The 27189-nt window shown below is 42.7% G+C and overlaps 2 protein-coding genes across 2 annotated transcripts; both read right to left on the reverse strand.

Annotated features, from left to right (window-relative positions):
• Positions 1-533: 533 nt before the first annotated feature.
• Positions 534-5725, reverse strand: arrdc2 (arrestin domain containing 2; the record flags this gene model as incomplete). The annotated part of the gene is made up of 8 exons (XM_048252938.1): positions 5619-5725; positions 5151-5409; positions 2416-2485; positions 2118-2265; positions 1926-2028; positions 1556-1812; positions 998-1160; positions 534-670 (listed from the first exon to the last, which is right to left on the reverse strand). Coding segments are annotated over exons 2-8 (1137 nt in total), but the record flags the coding sequence as incomplete, so codon positions are not given.
• Positions 5726-6488: 763 nt separating this feature from the next.
• Positions 6489-17121, reverse strand: si:dkey-13m1.5. Its single transcript, XM_048252939.1, has 4 exons — positions 17056-17121; positions 15242-15431; positions 12449-12537; positions 6489-6699 (listed from the first exon to the last, which is right to left on the reverse strand). Exons 1-4 carry the CDS (start codon positions 17119-17121, stop codon positions 6559-6561), a joined length of 486 nt encoding a protein of 161 aa, XP_048108896.1. The 3' UTR covers positions 6489-6558.
• Between the last annotated feature and the right edge of the window lie 10068 nt (positions 17122-27189).

The raw sequence follows: 27189 nt of genomic DNA on the forward strand, positions 1-27189 counted from the left end.
CGATATGAGAGGATTTGTTTCCAGTCCCCCCGCGGGCCCATAGTCCAGGACTCGCCCGGTGGTGCGGTGTTCCGCGCGTGCCTCGGCAAGAGTGAGGAAATGCGTCGGCTAGGCCGCAAAGCCCCCCTGGAGCGGAGAGAAGGCTCGAGAGAAGGGGACGAATCTCTGCTTCGCTCGAGAGAAGAGGACGATTCGGTCTGCTTCGGTTCAATCATCATCATCAGAGGCATCATTGCGTCGTGATGCTCAAGTTGGTCGCTCCGCTCAGCACGTCATGCAGCGAGGCCTCATGCTGCAGGGCTGAGGGTTGGGGTCCACCTACGGGGTCAGACCAGACGGACACATTAGACACACGCATCTCCCACAGGCCCACTCTGGGGACGAATGACATTCAGTAGCGTTGACACTTCTGTTGAGTTTCTCACGCAAGCGTTGACAAGATACAAATGAAACTCGTTGAGGTGAGAGCCATCTGTTACGGGCTAAGGAGGGTGGGCCGGAGGGCCGGCTCACCTCGCTGTACCGCAGTGAGGCCGAAACTCCTGGACGTAGGCCATGAGGGGTCTCTCGAGGAGGCCGCTGAGCTCGTCCTCCGCAGGGCTGCAGGGGGCCGATGAGCTGTTCTGGACAGCTTCAGCATCGGTCACCACAGAGCTGTACTCTGGGGGGGCTGTGAGGTGGAGAGGGAAACACACAGTGAGGCCTCGATCCAGGACAGGAAGTGCAGCCATGACACCTGCTAGCCACTAAAGCCACTAGCACTGGCCGCATGTTCTGAAGTAGCTGATCTGAAGCTTTGATTGATCATTCGTTATAGCTAACTTGCTAATCACATCGCAGTCCATTTCTACCTAGTACATCTGTTGAAATGGAAAGTGGTCATTTTTTACAATCCTAACTATGCTAACTCCTGTCAATTTCTGTTGTTTAACAGAGGTCTGTGTGTGTGTGTGTGTGTGTGTGTTGATGCGGAGGAGGAGACAGAGAAGCTACTCACGCTCGGGCTGCTCGGCGATGGCCATGCGGATCCACTCAAGGTTGACGCTGTACTGACTACTGACGCTGGATGTGCGACTGCCAAATGGATGCAGAGGGATGGTGCCCATCACCAGCGGCAGCTCCAGAAACAGCTTAGAGGTGCCTGGCACATCCACACACACCTGGCACACAGAGAGGGGGACAACCATTAGCAATACAGCTAGCAACCACAGTGTGATAGGTATCTGTGTTGAGGACATTAGCATTACAGCTAGCAACCACAGTGTGATAGGTATCTGTGTTGAGGACATTAGCATTACAGCTAGCAACCACAGTGTGATAGGTATCTGTGTTGAGGACATTAGCATTACAGCTAGCAACCACAGTGTGATGGGTATGTGTGTTGAGGCCATGAAAGTCAGTCTGTGTAAATAAGAGAACTGTATTTAATTATTAATTCATTGAAGTATGCTATAAAAACCAGTAGGTGTTGGTTCAGGCGCGGTCCAGGTGTGAAGTGAGGGGTCTGCGAGGGGACCAGTGTGAGGAGAGAGGCCACGCTGGACGAGAGGCTCACCTTGAGGGTGTACTCCACTTTGATGATGCGGCACTGAAGGATAGAGGGCCCGACGGGCGGGATCTTGATGGCGCGGCCGTGCCAGGTCTCGCGGCGCCGGGCACCCACGGGGTCACCGCAGAGCGTAGCCACCACTGCCCGCTTCTGCTTCATGGTGCCACGTGCGATGAACGTCTGCGTCTGCGTGATGTAGGCCTTGGGCACGATGGAACGAGACGTAGCGTTGTCAAACTCGGCAAACACGGGGATGACTTCGCCTGAGGGAGAGAGAGTGAACAGGAAGCAGTCATTACCAAAGCCGTCTGTGGTGGCGGATCAGTCAGCGCCAGTGATTGTGGTTACTGAAGTCAATTATTGTGGCATCACCTACCTGGAGTGTAGCCTTTGCGGTCGATCTTTGCTGTTACAGACACCTGTCCAAAGTTGCGGTACCACACACGTGCGTTCTTGTCTTTGGTTCCAGCTTGAGGTGCCTTAAAGAGGAGGAACATTTTTAGACTCCTGTTTGAGAACTTCTTGCTAAAGCTCTGAAATAGCATGAAAAGATGAATTGTGAACATACCAGAAGAGCGGGCGTGTTGATGTCAATGGGCTCGATGACGGTGAACTCCTTCTTGATCTTCCTGACGGTGCACCACGGCCTGTGCAGCTTCACCTTGACCCAGTAGCGGATGCTGCCGTGCTTGCCCTCGAAGGAGGTCACCAACGTCCTGAGGTGGAGAATGGGGAGCAAGTTAGGAACCGCTCTCCACTCACAATAACGTGGTGCCACGAAGAAAAACAAACGCACCAACTTTCCCTCTCGCTTTCTCTCACACACACACAAACGTTAAGTTAGGGTGATTAAAAGTGAAACTCACTCCTCAGGAAGCTGGAAACTGAATGGGAATTCGTGCTTGCCAGCAGGAAGGATAGTCAGCTCTCCATTGTCTGTGGGGGCAGACAGATAGACATTTCAATTAAGCATCACGTCGCCATAAAACTAACTCAGGTCACGGCAAAACTGGCTTTATTTCATCACAAATTGGTTGTTACGTTTCCACATTTACATGACATAATTTGACATCACGTCAGAGACAAACACCCACACAGGCTGTGCTGAAAAAAGTAGCTACCTTGTCAGAGCAGTGCCTTAACTGCACAAACAACTGTACAAAGAGCAAGTTACTGTACCACCCGCAAATGAAAAGTCATTTCTAATCGCTGTATATTTCTTGTGAACGCAATTTCCATCAAATGGAAAACAAAAAGTTCAAAACAAAACAAAAAGGGAAACTATTCGAGTTCCTGATACTTATGATGCCCCAAACAAAGGATCTGGCACCTTCTCGAAAACACAACACAAATAACTTAGAAAATGTTCAAACGTGGCGGAGAGGATATTCTATGAAGAAGTCGAGCTTTGTTGTTCTCATTTGACAGCACAAAGCAAAGTACCCAGTCTCATTCACCGAGCGAATGTGAGTGAATGACTAACCTGCTTGCAGAAGCAACTCTCTCCGGTTCAGGTACTCCACTTCATCGCTGTAATTTTGGGTATAAGCGGTGCTTGATCCAGCGCTTCGCGATTCTGTCCAATGCACTTTCGCAAAACCTTCTGCATGTAACTTCAATGACTCGATTTTGCTCTCTCCACCGAGCTCCAGGACAACTTTTCCCGAGACCACATCACCGCTGCTAAACACGGGTGGGGAGTCGATCTCAGGCGAGTCAAAGACGATGTCAAACTTTTTCACTTTGTCGAAAATCATCTTGTAAAATCCCAAACCACTGCTTCGAAGGACACTTCGTTATTTTCCTGACACTTGTCGACTAACGTCAAGTGTGTCGTGAGATCAGTGCTGAGTAGCCTCTTCCCTGTGAGTGCAACTAAACTGACTCTGTTAGGAGCCTGCAGTCCTTTAACATGGAGGGGGCGGGCTTTCTGCATTTATTATGTAAGGCTTGGGGCTAAGACTGGAGCTCGCTAATAAACATCTTCGCAGGGTGTGGACAGCGAACGGGGCTGAGCTTGGCCGATGATTGATGGTTGCAGGTTCTTAGACGAAAACAAGCTGACTGAGCATGCTCCGAACTCTAGGATCCTCCCTTCAAAAATTTTTGCACAACAAAATAGTTTCACACTGTACTATTGTGCACAAATATTTACATCCAGTGTTCCCCATAATTTTAATTTGCCAAGAGCTTGGAACTTTGGTAGAGTTTGAATGCACACTCAACTGAGTTTATCAACAGTAATGATCAAATGCAAGATCGCTCACTGGATAATAGCATTAAGGGGACCATTGTTCTGCCAAAATCGAAAATAAACAACTCGCCACTCAGCCTACGTAAGGGGAAAAACGATTCCCTCAGACACAACTGTCAGACTATCTGCAGCGCTGATATGCACCATCTACTTGTTGAGTGTGATACACTATAGGCTACATACGGAACGCATGGTCTATCTTTGTTGCTGATAAAAAAAACTTGTTTTCAAGAGTTTCGAGCACAGGCCAAGTTGTAGCGAAGTTGTAGCGTTGGCTGCTGCCCCCCTGCGGTTTAGTTCATATCTGAACTCGTTGCACAATTATATTTGACATGAGCATAAGTCGCCCTCTGTTGATTACACTTGGTAATACAAACACCTGATTTTCAGGCTTGCTCGAAAAACATAATAATAGGCCTACAGCGAAATCACCAAGTAATCTGTATGGCAAAGGAACCTGCCAGTGACCCGTAGTCAGATTCGTAGCTGTGACTCGATGTTCCTGTATTGGTTTTATAAAATCAACTGAAACATATAACCAAAATCCACACATTTCCTTCCCAATATTATGACTTTTCATTCGGCCTAGGCCAGCGGTTTACACGCCAAACAACGATTCAAAGCACAATGTGTCAAACAATAACGTGATGTGTAGGCCTAAAATAATTAGAAAATTGAAAATAGGCTAACACATGTCTTAAACCATCGCATGTTATTTTCAATAGTCTAGGCTAGCCTACAAGTACTATGTTTTAAACACAAACACACTGAGGCCTGGATCAGATCGAGAAGGTCTCGGTTGCCTCGGGGGTGAGAGGGGGGGTCGGACACCAGCTCACGAGCCAGCCGGCTACGTGTTGTTTCTCACGTTGCCTCAGAAACCAATGGAGCATTTTTTGAAACGCCCCATCTGAGCTTCAAGTCAATGGTCTCCAACGGCATAGTGCTCGTCTTGCAAAGGGGGGCGTCCTCCCCACCCCCATAAACACGATTTACCATAATTCATCAGTTAAATTATTCTAAACTGCTATTTGATTACTCCTAACCAGGAAGATGATATGTCATAACCGTGTCACTGTGTAGGCCTTTGCATGCACTAACTTTTTGGTGAACCTCACTATTTGGCCCAGGCTACAGGTCTAGAAGGCTACCGAGCGTTAACCTAGAGGGCTCCTCATTGCGGTGAAATATTAACCTCCGGTCTGGTGTTTGTTTGCAGTCACGTATGTTGGCCTAGATTCCTAGCATTAACGCCTTAAATTTCCCAAAGTGAAAAGTGTGAATTAACGTTAGACTGCATGTCAGAAGGAACTGTCAGGGCGTGCCTATGACCTTAGACTACGTTACCTCTGATAAGATGCTGTCTCTTCCTGAAGTAGGTGAGCTTAGACGTGTAGTCGTTATAAACTGTGTTCATGCCCACACTGCGGTTCTCCAGCCAGTGGGCCGTCGCGACCCCTCTGCCGAGCACTCTCATTGATCGAACTTTAATGTCCCGATTTAGCTCCAGTACTACCTGTCCGGTAACCATCTCCCCGCTCGTGTACACGGCATCGTCTGGTCCGTCCAGCTCAAGCTGAAAGCTTTTTATGCTCTTAAACAGCATCTGAAAGGAAAAGTAACGACTCCGTTATACCCAGCGCGCTTAACGCTCTGCGAGTGACAGTAGCGTCTAATGTTTGTCTCATGCCGACGGGCTGACAGTTATTAGCTGGATATTATGCAGCCTAGGACCTGCCCAGCAGTCAGGCAGGCCCGTGTTAACGAATACAGTTGCTGTGACTTGCAAACAAAGCAAAACAACTAGTGAAATACCTTTAGATGATGCAAGATGTAGAATCTTGAGTCTTCGCGTTCTGTGCGTAAAGTCTCAATTCACACGCGTGCAGAGTAGAATATATTTTCGGGAGTTTGGTTCACGCCTACCACAGATGGACAATCGTGTGCACCAATCAAACAACGGCATAAAGCGCTCACTACAGAGACCACGCCCACTATACCACGGTAAATAAAGAGGGTCTTCATGTGAGGTTCATTTAGTCCACCAACTCTACTACCTTATCGGCTTAACCCGAAGAAAACAGTCACGTCCATCTCACTGTAAAGAATAAAATAGCCTATTCTACAGTCAATCTTTTTGAAACAAAAACAAACACAAAACAAAAACAAACACAAAACGTCTTAAAAAGAAGTGAGTGCAATATGTGTCCAAGGTTGACATGCACATTGGACTGCTGACAAATCTTTACTCGTCCACCAAACAAACAAAACAGCCGAAACTGGGTCAGTAGGGAGAGCAGCGCATGGCTCATGGGGAGGGCATGTGTGAGTGCAATGCTTGGCACCCCAGTGATCTTGCTACAGGAGATAAGAAGGGCTGTCACAACAATTCTCATCTTCCCCTAAATGTCTCGTCCTCTCACCCCAGATACAGCGGATAGTGGGAGATGCAAACAGGAGACATGGGAGTGTCAGATTCATAGCTTGGCACCACAGATGCAGTCAGCAGGCCACATTAGTCTGGCCTGTTGGCTCGTCAATAGGGACTTTGGTCCTAAACCAAAGGAGCAGAGAGCAAAGCTCACCTTTCAGTAGACCCTGTGGTGACCCTGTGATGACCCCCAGTGAGAAAAGGTTCTAGAAGATTCCTAATCATTACACAGACACAAACTAAGAGCAGCAACATGTGTTTATTTGTTTTAAAGGTAACAGTGTGTGTGTGTGTGTGTGTGTGTGTGTGTGTGTGTGTGAGTTTCTACAGGGGGACGTAGCTGTGCTGGAGTCTCTGTGGGTTCATTGCTGATGTTTTTGACAGAGGAAATGATGTAAAGGCCTCGTTGTGGGTTGTGTTGAAGTGGTGCTTCTCACAGGGTGGACTGATGTGACTCTCTTTAATCTACAAACAAACAAACAAACAAATAAGCCTGAGGTGCATACTTCTGATGACACCATAGTGTTGTTTAAATTAACCAACTTCTGATGACACCAGGTAAGTGTTGTTTAATTAACCAACTTCTGATGACACCAGGGGGATATTCCATCAACCTCGCTAATGAAGGCGGCGCTTAACAGAAATAGCCTGGCTTGAACTAGCCTAGACTTTCACTTGGGGCTGAAGCCGTTCCATTAACTCGAGTTAGCAGCATCTTGGCCTCGTTTATTCAAAGCAAGGTTTAGTTCAGCTTCATCTCTGCTTTCGTGCCGGAGGTAGAACAGTAGACCAAAACAGTAGATTGACGAAAAGAGGATATATATTCGTAAAATTAAGACAATACTAGGCGATTTCTGTTGATTTGGCAAGCGCCATCTACAGGATTTTCATCGAAAGTCATCAAATTTAACATCGAGAGAAAAAAATAGATTGCCTACAGAAATGGGAGAATAATGAAAGCATACATTTAAAACAACAATGCTAATGGTTTTGAAATCAATTGCGAGTTTGATTGGCTTCACTCTTGAACACATAGGTCTATACAGTCTATGCTTGAACAAAACGAGTGAATTAATAAATAGTATAAACTCAAAAACAACTTATGGATCTGCATATGGATATTCAAAACTATCTATAGCCTAGCTTACGTTCTTAGATTAAAAGAGTTCACTCCAAATTTTTGTCTAGGTGTAGGTGGTCATAAAATTAGTATCAACAAGTCCCAAAGTGTTTTGGAATAAAATTATCTGAAATGCAATGGCTTTCAATTCAATTTATGCCTAATATTTAATCTGTGTAGCACACAGTTGATTTGACATTCATGAAAAATCGTCGACACATGAAGCAGTTTTAATTATTAGCTGGCTGCAGAATTATCCTTTGGCTTGCATCAGATAGGCTATAGCTGTAGCCCACTGGCAAAGCTGTCACTGAACAGCCTACCAAGATGTGCATGATCCTTTATCAGCAGTAGACATATGTCTTTCATCAAAGATTATAACAAAAAATTCCATTATCAAGTTGATAAACTATGGAGCCTTAATACTTCGTATGGGAAGCGAACCTGCGAACACGCAAGAATGTAATTCCTTTCCTATGCTGTCTCGCTGCACGTTACACCACCACCGAACGTAAGTGACATAGAGTAGCAAGATTCCTAGAACCACACGCATGTGAAGTTAAAACATTTTTAATCGCATAATCTTCATACGTTCTTTGGAGCTAGTGAATGTGTAAATCCATGCTTGGTGACACTGTCGGAAAAAACATTTCTATTTTTGAAGTTGTAGGCTACAGGTGACGCAAGCACAGGTTGACGGAACCATCTTTTTGGACTCGTTTTCCGACTGATTGTTTTTTTTTGCAACACAGCTTAATTTAGAGTGAAAGATTAAGAATCACCGCACACTGATCACCATTAACTTAATATTTATTTTTGAACGAACAACGCGTTTCGCCTAGCGCTTCTCAGTGTGCGGTGATTCTTAATCTTTCACTCTTGGATTATACTTACCTGCCTCACCTGCACCTGTTCAACTGAAGGTTTGTGCACAGGGACACCTATGGACTTTGACAGCTTAATTTAACTTGAAAGTTAACCTGCTATGGAGCAGGTTAGTTCTGTGGCATAAATTCCCATAGTTACCAAGCTGGGATTCACGTTAACCTCATTAATGGAATGGAATTCTCACTAAAATTAGCGAGACTTATCGAAATAAGCCAGGTTTGGCCTTTAGCGAAGTTGATGGAATATCCCCTAGGTAAGTGTTGTTTAATTAACCAACTTCTGATGACACCAGGTAAGTGTTGTTGTTGGCTAAGGCCCTAAGTGGTCTTATTGGCTAAGGCCCCTGAGTGGTCTTATTGGCTAAGGCCCTGAGTGGTCTGATTGGCTAAGGCTTGAGATCAGAGTCTGGTGTCAGTAGGTGGGTTTACATGGACAGTTTTTTTGTCATTCCGATTAAACGATTCCGATTGAAAGATTCATGCCATCTGTTTACATTGAGTACATTCTACTTTGATCAGGTGCTCAAGCACTTTAGAATCTTTTACATGGGGTTCGTTCTATTCCGATCAGGTGCTCAAGCACTTTAGAATCTTTTACATGGGGTTCGTTCTATTCCGATCAGGTGCTCTCAAGCACTTTAGAATCTTTTACATGGGGTTCGTTCTATTCCGATCAGGTGCTCTCAAGCACTTTAGAATCTTTTACATGGGGTTCGTTCTATTCCGATCAGGTGCTCTCAAGCACTTTGCCGTTGTTGCTTCATTTTTCCATGAGAAGATACAGCAGCCAATCTGATTGACCGTATACATGACTGTTTAATCAGCAGTTTTATTCTGATCAAGGTGTTTATATGTGTCATTTAAGGGTTAAGTCTAAATTAACTAAAGCTTATCTAATAACTAGGCAAAATCAATTTGCTATTGGCAAGACATTACATGTAAACACTGATGCTCCCTCAAGCTTTTACAGCTCCCAAATCTGTACAATCTAAACAGTGGACTCGATCTGCAGTAGTTGACCTAGTTTAATTGACAGTGAACTAGTCAGACAGTCTCTTTCTACATAAACTGTATCAAAGTTCAGGCTCCTGGAAAAGAAAAACAATTATTTGAAGTGTCACAGTCCAGTATTTGGTCCACGAATGAGTAGGTCCCAAAATAGAAGCTGTAGGAGGTGAATGAGTGACTCACAGACTGTTAGCCAAACTAAACAGTCTTCTGTTTCAGATGTCTGGACCTCAGATCAGCTACTAACCATATTCTAACCATTTTACTCCTGTTTTATTTTAACCATTTTAACTCCTGTTTCAACTGCTTGTGGTGCGGCTCCCCTGTTCTGACTGGGCGTCTACTACCACCAGCTGTTTTAACTGAGAGGGGTCTACCGCTTACCTGTTTTAACTGAGTTACCTGTTTTAACTGAGAGGGGTCTACCGCTTACCTGTTTTAACTGAGAGGGGTCTACCGCTTACCTGTTTTAACTGAGTTACCTGTTTTAACTGAGAGGGGTCTACCGCTTACCTGTTTTAACTTAGAGCAGTGTTTCTCAAACTTTTTCAGACCAAGGACCACTTAACTAATAAAAAGAAACTCACGGACCACTTAGCTAAAGATTAGACCTACTTCAACAGTATAAGCCTACAAAATAGGCCTACTCACTGAACCACCTTGCTTATTGTCTTTGCAACTTGCTTATTGTGTCAGAGGATTCATATGATTTAAACGGGCATATCTTACATAGACAGTGTTGCAGAACTGTTTAGATTTACATACAAGTTGGTTCAATATGGCAAACAACTCATCTATATTATATTTTACCACGTCTGCCCGTGGACCACTTGGGATAGCTTGCGGACCACCAGTGGTCCCTGGACCACCCTGGAGAAACACTGACTTAGAGGGGTCTACCGCTTACCTGTTTTAACTGAGAGGGGTCTACCGCTTACCTGTTTTAACTGAGTTACCTGTTTTAACTGAGAGGGGTCTACCGCTTACCTGTTTTAACGGAGTTACCTGTTTTAACTGCAGTGTTTCCTCTATGTTTATTTCAGCATGGCGGCCCCCCACGTTTTAATTAATACCCACGGTATCAGAATCAGGGCAGACGCACATTTGCTTTTTAAATAATCCTGCGACGTATCCTCCCCTGCTGGCTGCCGCTCACATTGCAATTTAACAATAAGTAGCCTAAACTAGTGAGAGGTTATTATGGCCCGTCCAGTTTCACTTCACATATTATATATTGTATTGATGTAGCCTATTTAAAGCATTAACTGTCTTCTCAGTGTTTCCCCATTCATTTTTATCGGTGCCACTGCTTCAGAATTAGGGGAGACGCAAAATATTGTCCGGAAGCATAGTAGGCTAAAAGCCCTTCGCTGGCTGCTGAAAATTGCAGTTTATGAATAAACAGCAATGCTAATCCGAGGTACCTGTCTAGTTTTATTCCATAAATATATTGTTTTTATAGACGTTAGTGGCATGCGCTATCAAGAGCTTCCATGTGCTACGCATGTTTGTCAATCATGGAAGAAAACTCGCACACCATTGTTTGCCGTTGAAAAATAAATAAACGAAGTGTTTAATCCATCAACCAATGTGCTACCAAGTGAGGTGACAAACGTTTCGATCCTCAGACCTTCATCAGTGCAAAGCACTGTTACCTTTACCTGTTACCTTTGCACTGATGAAGGTCTGAGGATCGAAACGCTTGGCGCGAGACCCTACCTGTCTAACCTGAACTACGCATGTTTGTCAACATCGCAAAAACTACAATTTTCGCACAACTTGGTGGAAAGGTGTAGCACAGGCCAAGGAAAACCCATTAATTTCTGAAGCTGATTGTAGAAAGTATTTCCCATATCGTAGGCTATAGGCCTAAGCTCGCTCGCAACAACAGCAAAAATGAAACTGAGAGGATGTCTCCGCGAAGACACCGCTGTTACATTAGATGCGCACTAAATCACGAATCGACGCAGTAAAAAAGCAACGACTGCTGGTAGTAACGAAGGTAAATTTCAAAACATTTTGTATGCACTCGCAGTGATGGCCTAGTAGGCCTAATGTGAATCGCGGACTATAAAGTAAAGGAGATTTGCACCAAATAAAGGCAGTGTTGTGGGTTGTGTTTTTACAACGTCTTGGCACATAACCTAATTTCTGTCATGAACGAAGTAAGCTAAGCGTTTCTCCATTGTCAACGTGAACTACCGGTATGTTCAAGCAGTGACATGTGGTTTAATGCATGGGTTAACGTGACATGAGTCAAACAGAAGATGGGCCTGTCTTAGTTCCTGAATCCTGTCCCTCTCAAGTCATGTTAGGCTAAATGGTGTGATTAGCAACTAGAATTAAATAAACACCCCGCGAGTGACACCCGACCAGTTTTTTATACTAACCTTTTTTTCCTTGAGGGGCGGGGGCGCTGCTGCCACTGTTAAAAAATCTGAAATCTAGCGGAAACACTAAACTGAGAGGGGTCTACCGCTTACCTGTTTAACTGAGTTACCTGTTTTAACTGAGAGGGTCTACCGCTTACCTGTTGGGGTCTACTATTCACCTGTTTTAACTGAGTGGGGTCTACTATTCACCTGTTTTAACTGAGAGGGGTCTACTATTCACCTGTTTAACTGAGTTACCTGTTTTAACTGAGAGGTGTCTAATATTCACCTGTTTTAACTGAGAGGGGTCTACTATTCACCTGTTTAACTGAGTTACCTGTTTTAACTGAGAGGTGTCTACTATTCACCTGTTTTAACTGAGAGGGGTCTACTATTCACCTGTTTTAACTGAGAGGGGTCTACCGCTTACCTGTTTTAACTGAGTTACCTGTTTTAACTGAGAGGGTCTACTATTGACCAGTTTTAACTGAGAGGGGTCTACCGCTGACCTGTTTTAACTGAGTTACCTGTTTTAACTGAGAGGGGTCTACTATTCACCTGTTTTAACTGAGAGGGGTCTACCGCTTACCTGTTTTAACTGAGTTACCTGTTTTAACTGAGAGGGTCTACTATTGACCAGTTTTAACTGAGAGGGGTCTACCGCTGACCTGTTTTAACTGAGTTACCTGTTTTAACTGAGAGGGGTCTACTATTCACCTGTTTTAACTGAGAGGTGTCTACCGCTTACCTGTTTTAACTGAGTGGGGTCTACCGCTTACCTGTTTAACTGAGTTACCTGTTTTAACTGAGTGGGGTCTACCGCTTACCTGTTTTAATTGAGAGGGGGGCAGCTCCTGCCTTTTTCCGTTTGAGGGACGGAAGTCTCTCTGCATCGTTGTGATAGCAGGTTCTGGTTCTGGGGACAAAAAAGGTCATAATAATGATCTATTAAATATTATTATACGGCTCTTCACAATGCTAGTAGAACACTCCATTGACTTGAATGGGATTTCCCAAAGTTCTAGCGGTAAATAAATTCATGTAATTACCACTGCAAACATATAATTACCGCTGTCAATGGCAACGGGTTTTGTGCTTCTGATACGTCTTTCATATCACTACGCAAGGACTGGAACTTCATTCAAACGTGAAAGCATATTATAGCAGTGTGTGTTTCTCAGCAAATGCCACGATGAACGGTAACAAATAGGCTAGGCTATGTAGGCTAAAGTCATATTGTGGGAAGTTTATCATTTCGTTTTGGCAAGTAGCCAGATAATAAAAGCGGGATAATGTATAGAGAGGCGGTCATTACTGTGAAAATAAGTCCCTTCAGGGCAGAACAAGACCCCTCCGCCGGGTCCGGGTTCACCCTGTCGGGACTTATTTTCCCAGTAATGACCCCGCGTTCTATACATTATCCCTTACTTAATAATGATTTATTAAATATTGAACTCTCATAATAATGATCTATTAAATATTAATATTGATCTATTAAATATTAATACTGATCTATTAAATATTGAACTCTCATAATAATGATCTATTAAATATTGAATTCTCATAATAATGATCTATTAAATATTGGGGCAGCCGTGCCCTACTGGTTAGCGCTTCGGACTTGTAACCGGAGGGTTGCCGGTTCGAACCCCGACCAGTAGGCACAGCTGAAGTGTCCTTAAGCAAGGCACCTAACCCCTCACTGCTCCCAAGCGCCGCTGTTGTTGCAGGCAGCTCACTGCGCCGGGATTAGTGAGTCCTTCACCTCACTGTGTGTTCACTGTGTGCTGTGTGTGTTTCACTAATTCACGGATTGGGATAAATGCAGAGACCAAATTTCCCTCACAGGATCAAAAGAGTATTTATACTTATACTTACTTATTGAACTATGTAGCATTGGACCAGTAATCTGGTTATAGCAATAATAGAACAACCCCAAATCAGAAAAAGTTGGAATGTTGTGTAAAATGCAAATAAAAATAGAATTTGATAATCTACAAATTTTGTAAACCCATATTTTACATTACATTACATTACATTACATTTGGCTGACGCTTTTTTAACCAAAGCGACTAACAACATGGTAAACAGTAAGTTTTAGAACAATTCTCACAATTTTAGGACAGTTTAAAAAAACATTAGAGTACAGTAAGAATAAGTGCGTCGGTGAGTGCTGTTTTTAACAGTTACTTGTCAGTTCAAGACGGCTGGTGAGTGCTAGGATCAGTAAGACTTGTTGTAAGTGTTGCTATGAGAGTAGATGTTCTCTAAAGAGCTGGGTCTTCAGGAGTTTTTTGAAAGTGGAAAAGGATGTCCCTGCCCTTGTAGGAACTGGCAGTGTGTTCCACCAGCGAGGAACAACAGATGAGAAAAGTTTGGATTGGCTTGAGCGTACCGGTGGTAGAGCTAGGCGTTGTTATTCGCCAGAGGAAGCGGTCTGGAGGTAGTGTAAGTCTGTATGAGGGCATTCAAGTAGGTGGGAGCAGAACCGAGACTACTTTGTAGGCAAAAGCGTTAGAGACTTGAATATTTATTTAGATGCAAAATGACAAATTTGACTATTTCAGGGAAAATATATGTTCATTTTGAATTTGATGCCAGCAACATGTTTTAAAAGAAGTTAGGACTTCTTTTAAAAGAAGTTGGGTTTCTTGAATTTCCCCTGGGGATCAATAAAGTATCTATCTATCTATCTAGCTGGGACCGGGGCATGTTTACCACTGTGCTGCTTCACCTCCGGATTTCACAGCATTCTGTGTTTAGGGACCAGTTTTGAGAATGAAATGTTGTCCCATTCTTCCACAATATATTTCAGCTGCTGAACCGTCTGACCCACCCAATTGGACAGGTCTGAACTGCAGAACCGTCTGACCCACCCAATTGGACAGGTCTGGACTGCTGAACCGCAGAACCGTCTGACCCACCCAATTGGACAGGTCTGGACTGCAGAACCGTCTGACCCACCCAATTGGACAGGTCTGGACTGCTGAACCGTCTGACCCACCCAATCTGACCCACCCAATTGGACAGGTCTGGACTGCAGAACCGTCTGACCCACCCAATTGGACAGGTCTGGACTGCAGACAGGCCTTTTCAGCTCCCGGACTCTTCTTCTGTGGAGCCATATGTTTAAATATGTGCAGAATTCATTTTGCTTTGCATTTTGTTGCCTCTGTCCCAACATTTTTTGAAACGTGTTGCTGGCATGAAATTTAAAATGAGCATATATTAACCATGAAATTGTCATTTCAGCTACATTTCAACATTTCAGATGTTGTCTATGTCCTTTTTGCAACTAAATATGGGTTTACGAGACTTATATTATGACATTCTGTTTTTATTTGCATTTTACACAATGTCCCAACTTTTTCTGTTTTGGGGTTGTAGAATTTAGTACTTCAAATGTAAAAATCAAAGTGTGAAAACCAAGCATAGTGCCGCTTCTGGTTAGCCCAAAGCGTAAGAACCAATCAGAGAGACTGATGTTTCGGTATAGACTAGATATGGCTCTGGTAGGAACCAATCAGAGAGCCTGATGTTTGGTGTAGAGAGATATGATGACTGGTGGGAGCCAATCAGAGAGCCTGATGTTTGGTGGTGGTTGGTGTGTGTGCTCATACCCAGGCCGGAGAGCACACGTCCAGAGGGGTGTGTGTGGGGCTGGGCCCGGGCCCCCTCTCGTCTCGGGTAGTCCTCTTTGGAGGAGGTTCCGTAGAACATCTGACCAAAACTGGGCCGACCAAACTGCACGTTACTCCTGGTTCTGAGGCTGGCCCTGTCTGCATGCGTGGGAACCTCGCTGTGGTTCCCCTGAGGAGCCCCCGGTAGGAGGAGAGAACACAGAACCACATTCAGCAGGAACGTTTGGGGTGAGGGGAGAGAACACAGAGTTGATGCAAGGGGGCCCATCCGAACTAAGAACTAAAACTGAGCTTTTGTCATAGTATTATTAAAGGAGCGATTTGTAGGATTGTTACCGAACGTTCTGTAGGCTAAAATCAAAACACTGGTGAACGTTCTCGAGACTACCAGACGCGAGCCTCTTCTGGGTTGCCAGATGTAGGCTAATGAATGAATGAAACCTTTATTGCCCCAAGGGGGAATTTGTCTTGCATTTAGGAGCCATAAGTTACATAGAGCTAGACAACACTTATACAGACTCACACATTGATACATAGAATGACAAACAAATCCAAAAAACATACAATATTAAAAAAGTGTGTATGCATGCTTTAGGATGGTGTCAACTTTCTGACTTTCTGGTGGTCAATGATTTCTTAGGGCTTTGTTTAGTTCAGCTGGTGAATAATTATGTTACGTGCAACAGCATAACTGGAGGTGTGTGTGAGTCTGTGTGTGTGTGTGTGTCAGCTGGTGTATAAATATGTTACATGCAACAGCATGACTGGAGGTGTGTGTTTGTGTGAGGGTGTGTGTGTGTGTGTCAGCTGGTGTATAACTATGTTACGTGCAACAGCATAACCGGAGGTGTGTGTGTGTGTGTCTTGGGCATAGGCGCCGATACCATGGCTCCGTTGCTCGAGCACCCACGTGTGCCAGCTTACAGTCCCGGCTAAATTGACATTAATTTAAAATCAAACATCGCAGTTGATGTTAAATTCAGCATCTCTCATAATGTGATTGGCTATGTTGCTGTCAATCCCCTACTCCATATCCTAACCACCAATGAGAGCATCTCTCATTATGAAAATTCCTGACACTTCCCACCTGAAGAATTAACATAAGGCTTTGTGGTCTTCAGCCCGAATGTTTAAAATGTATATAGCCCTGATTATCATTTTAAAAGTAGTCTGACAAAGCTTATTGTTTTGTGACACAGCTAAACACTGGTACCTCATAGAAAGTCTATAACATACATAGCCTATTAATGTAGCGAGGTGGTGCAATACAAAAGTAAAAGCAGATATGAAAAGAACTCAAAAGCAAATCTAGCCTACAACCGCAGACAACAGCAACTTCATGGGCAAGGGGAGAGTGTGTGTATGAGTGGTGTGAAATTATTGATGTGTGTGTGTGACTGTGTGTGTGTGGACTGTGTGTATTATGAGAGAAGGTGTGAGAGGGAATTAATGTGTGTGAGAAGAGTGTGTGTGTGTGAGTGTGAGTGTGGGAGGTAGTTGAGTAGAGTGTAGGTGTGGTGTGCGTGTGTGTGTAAGTGTGACTGTGTGTGTGTGTGTGTGTATGTGAGGGAAAGTGTGTGTTATTAAGGTGTGTGAAGAAGTGTGTGTGTGAAGAGAATAATGTGTGTGTGTGTGACTGTGTGTGTGTGTGTGAGTGTGTGAGTGTGTGTTAGTTTGAGTGATATTTTAAACAGTACTTTTGGCTGTTATTGTTGTTCATTTGAGTGATATTTTAAACAGTACTTTGGGCTGTTATTGTTACAGTAATGGAGCACTGCTGACCAGCGTCTCACCTCAGAGAAGAAAAAATTGATGCGTGGTGGGTATGCATTCTGTACGGTTCGGCTCAGCGTCCACATCTCCCTAGACGCGGGCTGGAGTGTCGATTCAGCAGCTTCGATTAGACATACTCTAACACACACACATGAATGGACACACACACAGATACACACACACACACACACATATATACTGTACACCAGTGTTTCCCATACATTGACTAATGACTAAACCGGCCGCTACACATTAATGTTCTATGTTGTACTATTTTTATTATTATTTACGCACACAGCCTTTCCTTGCCCCGCCCCGCTCTCTCGTAACAGGCCATGCCCCTCCTCTGCATGTGCATTTAACAAAACGATGCGATTGTTGAAGGATTGTTGTTGCCACATACATGTAGATGCATTGCGCATTAAATCCGCTTAGATCTTGAAAATGTGGCTGCATAAATTGCTATTAAATTGGCTGCTTAAACTGCTTGGCAGTTGGGTGGTGGCTTGAAAATTGGCTGGTGGCAAATTTATTCAAAACTACTGCTGTTAAACTTAACTCTACTGTTGGTAGGTCTGTCAGTTTTTCTGGCTGTTGTGGCTGCTTGGCGTTTTCTGTGTCTGTTGTGTGTCAGTTTGGTGGTGGCTGCTTGGCGTTTTCTGTGTCTGTTGTGTGTCAGTTGGGTGGTGGCTGCGTGGCGTTTTCTGTGTCTGTTGTGTGTCAGTTGGCTGGTGGCTGCTTGGCGTTTTCTGTGTCTGTTGTGTGTCAGTTGGCTGGTGGCTGCTTGGCGTTTTCTGTGTCTGTTGTGTGTCAGTTTGCTGGTGGCTGCTTGGCGTTTTCTGTGTCTGTTGTGTGTCAGTTGGCTGGTGGCTGCGTGGCGTTTTCTGTGTCTGTTGTGTGTCAGTTGGCTGGTGGCTGCTTGGCGTTTTCTGTGTCTGTTGTGTGTCAGTTGGCTGGTGGCTGCTTGGCGTTTTCTGTGTCTGTTGTGTCATTGTGTGGCTGGTGGCTGCGTGGCGTTTTCTATGTCTGTTATTAGCATTACCTTCTCCATCAGAGCAGTGGGAGGGTGTTTGATAGTTAGCGTACCTTCTCCATCAGAGCAGAGGAAGGTGTTTGATAGTTAGCGTAGTTAGCGTAGTTAGCGTAGTTAGCGTAGTTAGCGTAGTTAGCATAGTTAACATACCTTCTCCATCAGAGCAGGAGGTGTTTGATAGTTAGCGTAGTTAGCGTAGTTAGCATAGTTAACATACCTTCTCCATCAGAGCAGAGGAAGGTGTTTGATAGTTAGCATAGTTAACATACCTTCTCCATCAGAGCAGGAGGTGTTTGATAGTTAGCGTACCTTCTCCATCAGAGCAGGAGGTGTTTGATAGTTAGCATAGTTAGCGTGCCTTCTCCATCAGAGCAGGGGAGGGTGTTTAATAGTTAGCGTAGTTAGCGTAGTTAGCGTAGTTAGCGTAGTTAGCGTAGTTAGCATAGTTAACATACCTTCTCCATCAGAGCAGGGAGGTGTTTGATAGTTAGCATAGTTAGCGTGCCTTCTCCATCAGAGCAGGAGGTGTTTGATAGTTAGCATAGTTAACATACCTTCTCCATCAGAACAGGGGAGGGTGTTTGATAGTTAAGCGTAGTTAACGTACCTTCTCCATCAGAACAGGGGAGGGTGTTTGATAGTTAGCGTAGTTAGCATAGTTAACATACCTTCTCCATCAGAGCAGTGGGAGGTGTTTGATAGTTAAGCGTAGTTAGCATAGTTAACATACCTTCTCCATCAGAACAGGGGAGGGTGTTTAATAGTTAGCGTAGTTAGCATAGTTAACATACCTTCTCCATCAGAGCAGTGGGAGGGTGTTTGATAGTTAGCATAGTTAGCGTACCTTCTCCATCAGAGCAGGAGGTGTTTGATAGTTAGCGTAGTTAGCGTAGTTAGCGTAGTTAGCGTACCTTCTCCATCAGAGCAGTGGGAGGGTGTTTGATAGTTAAGCGTGGTTAAGCGTAGTTAGCGTACCTTCTCCATCAGAGCAGGAGGTGTTTGATAGTTAGCGTAGTTAGCGTAGTTAGCGTAGTTAGCGTAGTTAGCGTACCTTCTCCATCAGAGCAGGGGGAGGGTGTTTGATAGTTAGCGTAGTTAGCGTAGTTAGCGTACCTTCTCCATCAGAGCAGGAGGTGTTTGATAGTTAGTGTAGTTAGCATAGTTAGCGTGCCTTCTCCATCAGAGCAGGAGGTGTTTGATAGTTAGCGTAGTTAGCGTAGTTAGCATAGTTAGCGTACCTTCTCCATCAGAGCAGGGGGAGGGTGTTTGATAGTTAGCGTAGTTAGCGTAGTTAGCATAGTTAGCGTGCCTTCTCCATCAGAGCAGGAGGTGTTTGATAGTTAGCGTAGTTAGCGTAGTTAGCGTAGTTAACGTACCTTCTCCATCAGAACAGGGGAGGGTGTTTAATAGTTAGCGTAGTTAGCGTAGTTAGCGTAGTTAACGTACCTTCTCCATCAGAGCAGGAGGTGTTTGATAGTTAGCGTACCTTCTCCATCAGAGCAGGGGGAGGGTGTTTGATAGTTAGCGTAGTTAGCATAGTTAGCGTGCCTTCTCCATCAGAGCAGGGAGGTGTTTGATAGTTAGCGTACCTTCTCCATCAGAGCAGGGGGAGGGTGTTTGATAGTTAGCGTACCTTCTCCATCAGAGCAGGGGGAGGGTGTTTAATAGTTAGCGTAGTTAGCGTACCTTCTCCATCAGAACAGGGGAGGGTGTTTGATAGTTAGCGTACCTTCTCCATCAGAGCAGGAGGTGTTTGATAGTTAGCGTACCTTCTCCATCAGAGCAGGAGGTGTTTGATAGTTAGCGTAGTTAGCATAGTTAAGCGTACCTTCTCCATCAGAGCAGGAGGTGTTTGATAGTTAGCGTAGTTAACGTACCTTCTCCATCAGAGCAGAGGAAGGTGTTTGATAGTTAGCGTACCTTCTCCATCAGAGCAGGAGGTGTTTGATAGTTAGCATAGTTAGCGTGCCTTCTCCATCAGAGCAGGAGGGTGTTTGATAGTTAGCATAGTTAGCGTGCCTTCTCCATCAGAGCAGGGAGGTGTTTGATAGTTAGCATAGTTAACATACCTTCTCCATCAGAACAGGGGAGGGTGTTTGATAGTTAGCATAGTTAACATACCTTCTCCATCAGAGCAGGAGGTGTTTGATAGTTAGCATAGTTAGCGTGCCTTCTCCATCAGAGCAGGAGGTGTTTGATAGTTAGTGTAGTTAGCATAGTTAGCGTGCCTTCTCCATCAGAGCAGTGGGAGGGTGTTTGATAGTTAGCATAGTTAACATACCTTCTCCATCAGAGCAGGGAGGTGTTTGATAGTTAGCGTAGTTAGCATAGTTAACGTACCTTCTCCATCAGAGCAGGGGGAGGGTGTTTGATAGTTAGCGTAGTTAACGTACCTTCTCCATCAGAGCAGAGGAAGGTGTTTGATAGTTAGCGTACCTTCTCCATCAGAGCAGGGGAGGGTGTTTGATAGTTAGCGTACCTTCTCCATCAGAGCAGGAGGTGTTTGATAGTTAGCGTAGTTAACGTACCTTCTCCATCAGAGCAGAGGAAGGTGTTTGATAGTTAGCATAGTTAGCGTGCCTTCTCCATCAGAACAGGGGAGGGTGTTTAATAGTTAGCGTAGTTAGCATAGTTAACATACCTTCTCCATCAGAGCAGGAGGTGTTTGATAGTTAGCATAGTTAACATACCTTCTCCATCAGAGCAGAGGAAGGTGTTTGATAGTTAGCATAGTTAGCGTGCCTTCTCCATCAGAGCAGGAGGTGTTTGATAGTTAGCATAGTTAACATACCTTCTCCATCAGAGCAGGGGGAGGGTGTTTGATAGTTAGCGTAGTTAACGTACCTTCTCCATCAGAGCAGGGGAGGATGTTTGATAGTTAAGCGTACCTTCTCCATCAGAGCAGGGAGGTGTTTGATAGTTAGCATAGTTAGCGTGCCTTCTCCATCAGAGCAGAGGAAGGTGTTTGATAGTTAGCGTAGTTAGCGTAGTTAGCATTACCTTCTCCATCAGAGCAGGGAGGTGTTTGATAGTTAGCGTAGTTAGCATTACCTTCTCCATCAGAACAGGGGAGGGTGTTTGATAGTTAGCATAGTTAGCGTGCCTTCTCCATCAGAGCAGGGGAGGGTGTTTGATAGTTAGCGTAGTTAGCATAGTTAACATACCTTCTCCATCAGAGCAGGAGGTGTTTGATAGTTAGCATAGTTAGCGTGCCTTCTCCGTCAGAGCAGGGGAGGGTGTTTGATAGTTAGCATAGTTAGCGTGCCTTCTCCATCAGAGCAGGAGGGTGTTTGATAGTTAAGCGTAGTTAGCGTAGTTAGCATAGTTAGCGTGCCTTCTCCATCAGAGCAGGGAGGTGTTTGATAGTTAGCGTAGTTAGCATAGTTAGCGTACGTTCTCCATCAGAGCAGTGGGAGGGTGTTTGATAGTTAGCGTAATTAGCGTAGTTAGCGTACCTTCTCCATCCAGAGCAGGGGAGGGTGTTTGATAGTTAAGCGTGGTTAGTACCTTCTCCATCAGAGCAGAGGGTGTTTGATAGTTAGTGTAGTTAGCATAGTTAGCGTACCTTCTCCATCAGAGCAGGGGGAGGGTGTTTGATAGTTAGCGTAGTTAGCGTAGTTAGCATAGTTAGCGTACCTTCTCCATCAGAGCAGGGGGAGGGTGTTTGATAGTTAGCGTAGTTAGCATAGTTAGCGTACGTTCTCCATCAGAGCAGGAGGGTGTTTGATAGTTAGCGTGGTTAGCGTAGTTAGCATGGTTAAGCGTACCTTCTCCATCAGAGCAGGGAGGTGTTTAATAGTTAGCGTAGTTAGCATAGTTAGCGTCGTTCTCCATCAGAGCAGTGGGAGGTGTTTGATGGTTAGCGTGGTTAGCGTGGTTAAGCGTGCCTTCTCCATCAGAGCAGGAGGGTGTTTGATAGTTAGCGTAGTTAACGTACCTTCTCCATCAGAGCAGGGGGAGGGTGTTTGATAGTTAGCATAGTTAGCGTGCCTTCTCCATCAGAGCAGAGGAAGGTGTTTGATAGTTAAGCGTGGTTAAGCGTGGTTAGCGTAGTTAGCGTGCCTTCTCCGTCAGAGCAGGGGAGGGTGTTTGATGGTTAGCGTGGTTAGCATAGTTAGCGTCGTTCTCCATCAGAGCAGTGGGAGGGTGTTTGATAGTTAGCGTAATTAGCGTAGTTAGCGTACCTTCTCCATCAGAGCAGGGGGAGGGTGTTTGATAGTTAGCGTAGTTAGCGTAGTTAGCGTACCTTCTCCATCAGAGCAGGAGGAGGGCACCATCTGCCCTGGAAGGCCTCCATGTGGTGGGAGCTGAAGCTCATCCTGCTTTGGTCTCCTCGGATAGTCCTCTCTCCTCCTGATCAAGATAGATAGATAGATACTTTATTGATCCCCAAGGGGAAATTCAAAATCAGCACACAGACAGCATTATTCAGCACTAATAACAATTCATTCATCTCTAGTATCAGCATGATTTAATAACCATTCATTCTCTAGTATCAGCATTATTCAGCATGATCTAATAACCATTCATTCATTTCTATTCTACAGTTTACAGAACTGTAACATGAACATGAATAAAATCATGTTAGGCCACTGAACATGAATAAGGTCATGTTAGACCACTGAACATGAATAAAGTCATGTTAGGCCGGTGATTTTTAACCACTGAACATGAATAAAGTCATGTTAGGCCGGTGATTTTTAACCACTGAACATGAATAAAATCATGTTAGGCCACTGAACATGAATAAGGTCATATTAGGCCAGTGATTTTAACCACTGAACATGAATAAAATCATGTTAGGCCACTGAACATGAATAAGGTCATGTTAGACCACTGAACATGAATAAAGTCATATTGGGCGGTGATTTTAACCACTGAACATGAATAAGGTCATGTTAGGCCACTGAACATGAATAAGGTCATGTTAGGCCAGTGATTTTTAACCACTGAACATGAATAAAGCCATGTTAGGCCACAGAACATGAATAAAGTCATGTTAGGCCACTGAACATGAATAAAGTCATGTTAGGCCGGTGATTTTTAACCACTGTTCCGTGGCACACCGGTGTGCTGTGAGAGATCATCAGGTGTGTCGTGGGAAATTGTCCAATTTCACTTAATCGTTCCAAAAACATTTGTTATTTAGTTGTTGAAAATAGTAGGCTATGCCATTGTCGAGCATCTGTGCCTGCAATGCAGGGACTTGCTAAGTAAATAAATACTCTTTCATGTCAGTGGGTGGCACTAGGTAGAGAGTGAGGTGTTTGCCCCCAACAATGTGACGGCCGCACTCACGTAGCCTATGCCACTTAATAGAACTCGACGGACAATGCTGTATCTAGCTTTCTAATATCTATGGGTGAAAAGACGTAAAACAGCGATGGATAAATAGGCCTAGCCCTACTTGAAAAGGACAAATGCAGACTCTGAACTGAACTGTAAACAAATGGAGAGATTAAATTGTCATTACTGTGTGTACTTTTGTGCTGGTGGTGTGCTGCGGGATTTTTTTAATGTAAAAAATATACCTTGGCTCAAAAAAGGTTGAAAAACACTGTGTTAGGCTACAGCTACTCTGGGTTTAGAAATGTCTATGGCTACTTAGATATGTCTATGGCTACTCTGGGTTTAGAGATGTCTATGACTACTCTGGGTTTAGAGATGTCCTCTATGGCTACTCGAGGGACGTCGTTAGGCCTAATTTGGGGGGCTGAAGGCAGCCTAGAGATGGTTTAGAGATGTCCTCTGTAAAACTTGAGCACTGACCGAGGTGCCTGACTGGAGCTCTGACCACAGGCTGCGCTGTGTGGGCGGGGAAGGTCTCCCTGTGGGTGGTCTCGGGCAGCCTGTCGTCATGGGAACTCAGCTGGATGGCCGTGTGAAATGAGCCGAGGCGGAGTGGGGGGGCGAAGTAGCCCTCGGCCTGGGTGCTGCGGAACGTGACCTGGCGCTGGTCCGCGTGCATCCGCAGGTTAGTGCCCAGCATGGCCCAGGCTGGGATGCGGCGGATGCTCTGGAGCTGTGGCCGTGTGTAGGAGCAGAGAGACGCCGTGCCGCGCTCCAGGATGCGCTGGTCAGTGTGCCCCATCTGGGCCGGCGTCGGCCGAGGAAGGGTGTCGCATTTGGGGAGCTGGCCAGACGTCCTAAAGTCCCTCTGGAAGGTGGTGAGATAGATCTGGTCAGGGCTGACGCCACTGTTGTCTCTCACCACTAGGGTGCTGGAGGACTTCAGGAAGTCTTTCCATGTCAGCTGAGCTGGAATCAGTGAGCCTGAGATGGCAGTCATTTCCGGTAATGGCCTCAGCCTGTGGTCACTTTAAACTTCTTTACCTGCTGATTTCACATTTAGATCAACTGATTTCCCTGCAGCACAGTCATGTCCATCCATTCTGAATTATGAAATAGAATTCATGTGATGTCACAGTTGAAGTGATGTCATCTGTCTAAATGCAATCTTCCATACAACTGTGTGCTAAAATCATAATGGCGTTTGGCCTTTCATTTGCAACTAACAGCACAGAACACAGCGCAATGGTATTATTGTGCTCCAGGGTTCACATTGTAACTACAGGACACATGATGGTGTGTTATTGTGCATAGGCTCGACTGAAAAACATTCTTAAGAACGTCATTCTCCACTAATACTCGTCATACTTACATGACAGATATAAGCCAAACTAGATGTACTGCATAGCGGTACAAAATATGACCGCCGCTCAGTCCTGATTCTCTTCGCAAAAATAAATCACATTTATCAATTTGTCTCCATCTCCTACTCCATCCCCTACTGTTTACAACTTTTGTATGTAAATAGTGTACATATTATTAATATTTATTATTCTGTGTGTGTGTGTGTGTGTGTGTGTGTGTGTGTGTGTGTGCTGCCTCTGTGAGTATGTGTGTGTGTGTGTGTGGGTGGGGGTAATGGTGTGTGTGTGTTTATGTCTGTGTGTATGTGTTTATGTGCGTGTGCCGTTATGTGTGTGTGCGTGTAGGTGTGTGTTTATGTAATATGTGTATTTTGTGTATGTATATCGTGTGTAGGTGTGTGTTTATATGCGTATGCATGTATTTATTAATATGTATACGTATATAGGTATGTATTTATATGCATGTGTATTTATGTATATACATCACGTATGTGAAGTGTATGTTATATACGTATATATACATATATATATATTTATGTATGTATAAATAATATAGAGTATATATTTATATAAAGTATATATATATTTATATATGTATATACGTGTAAGTGTATATTTATAACCATATGTATTTATTATGTATACATATATGTATAATATATATATGTATATTTATATACGTATTATATATACATAACAAAGTATGTATATATGTATACGTGTATAGAGTAATATAGCTATATACGTATGTAGAGTATATGTATATATATGCGTATGTAGAGTATATATTATATGCATGTGTATCGCAATGTATATGTATATTTATATCGTATATGTAGGTATATGTGTATGTGTATATATACGTATGTAAATTATGTTATATATATGTATATTTATATATATATAGGTATATTATTTATATAAATGTGTATATGTATATATATACCTATATATATGTATCATGTAGAGTATTATGTATATATACATGTATATGTATATGTTATATACGTGTATATGTATATATATACATGTATATATATATATAAATGTAAATTATATATTTATATATAATATATGTATATGTATACGTAGAGTGTATATTTATATATATATGTATATACGTATATGAGTGTATATTTATATGCGTATATGTATATGCTACATGTATGTATATGTCGTATGTAGGTAATATATTTATATAATATATGTATTTATATGTATGTATAAATGTATAATAGTGTATATTTATATGTGTGTGTAGGTAGAAGTTTATATGTCACGTGTGTATTTATGTATGTGTATGCGTGTATCGGTGTGTGTTTATATGCGTGTATATGTTGTATGTGTATATATGTATGATGTGTATTTATATGCGTATGTGTATTATATATATATATAAATACATGTATATAAATATATATATTTATGTATATATCTATGTAGGTGTATATATTTATATATATATAAATATAGAGTATATATTTATATAAATATATGTGTTTATTAAATTAATATACGTATGTAGAGTGTAATAATATAAATGTGTAAGTATATATTTATATCGTATGTATATACATATATATATTATTTATGTCATAATATCATTAATATAGAATAATATTTATATAAATGTGTGTGTGTTTATGTATATATGTGTGTAGGTATGTTTATATGTGTATGTGTGTTTGTGTGCCATATATATGTGTATGTATTTATATACGTATATACATATATTAAGTCTATGTGTGTGTATAAATGTGTAGAGTATATGTTATATAAATGTGTGTAGTATGTATATATACATGTGTAAGTGTATATTTATATATTTATATATATATGTGTATGTATATATGTATATATCGTGTATATTTTACGTATATATGTAACTATATTATATAAATATGTAAATTATATATATGTATATATATCGTATGTAAGTGTATATTTATATATATAAATATATATATATATATATATATATATATATATATACATGTATAGATGTAATATTTATATATAAATATATATATTTATATATATATATAAATATATATATATATATATAATATATATAGAAATATATATATTATATATATGTGTATATTATATTATATATATATTATATATATCTGTAATATATATATAAATATTAAGTGTATGTTCTATGCGTATGTGTATACGTATGTGTGTATATATACGTGTATATATATATATATAAATATGTAAGAGTATATGTATAAATATGTATGTATGTTATATGCATGTGTATGTATATCGTGTGTAGAGTATATATTTATATACGTGTATGTATGTATATAAATGTAAGTGTATGTTATATATATATATATAGAGTATGTATTTATATGCGTATGTATTTATGTGTATACATACGTGTGTAGGTGTATATATTTATATGCGTGTATACATATGTGTATTTTAATATGTGTACATACGTGTAAGTATGTATA

This window comes from Alosa alosa, chromosome 9 (assembly GCF_017589495.1).
Source record: "Alosa alosa isolate M-15738 ecotype Scorff River chromosome 9, AALO_Geno_1.1, whole genome shotgun sequence".
Classification (NCBI taxonomy): domain Eukaryota; kingdom Metazoa; phylum Chordata; class Actinopteri; order Clupeiformes; family Clupeidae; genus Alosa; species Alosa alosa.

Bases quoted from the DNA above. Each gene is read 5' to 3' on its own strand.
- si:dkey-13m1.5 (XM_048252939.1), bottom strand. From the start codon at position 17,121: ATGTGGACGCTGAGCCGAACCGTACAGAATGCATACCCACCACGCATC. The intron at 12,538-15,241 runs GTATGAGCACAC...TTTTGTCCCCAG, and splicing joins ACGTGTGCTCTCCGGCCTGG to AACCAGAACCTGCTATCACA. The intron at 6,700-12,448 runs GTAAGCGGTAGA...GTTTGTTTGTAG, and splicing joins CCCCCTCTCAATTAAAACAG to ATTAAAGAGAGTCACATCAG.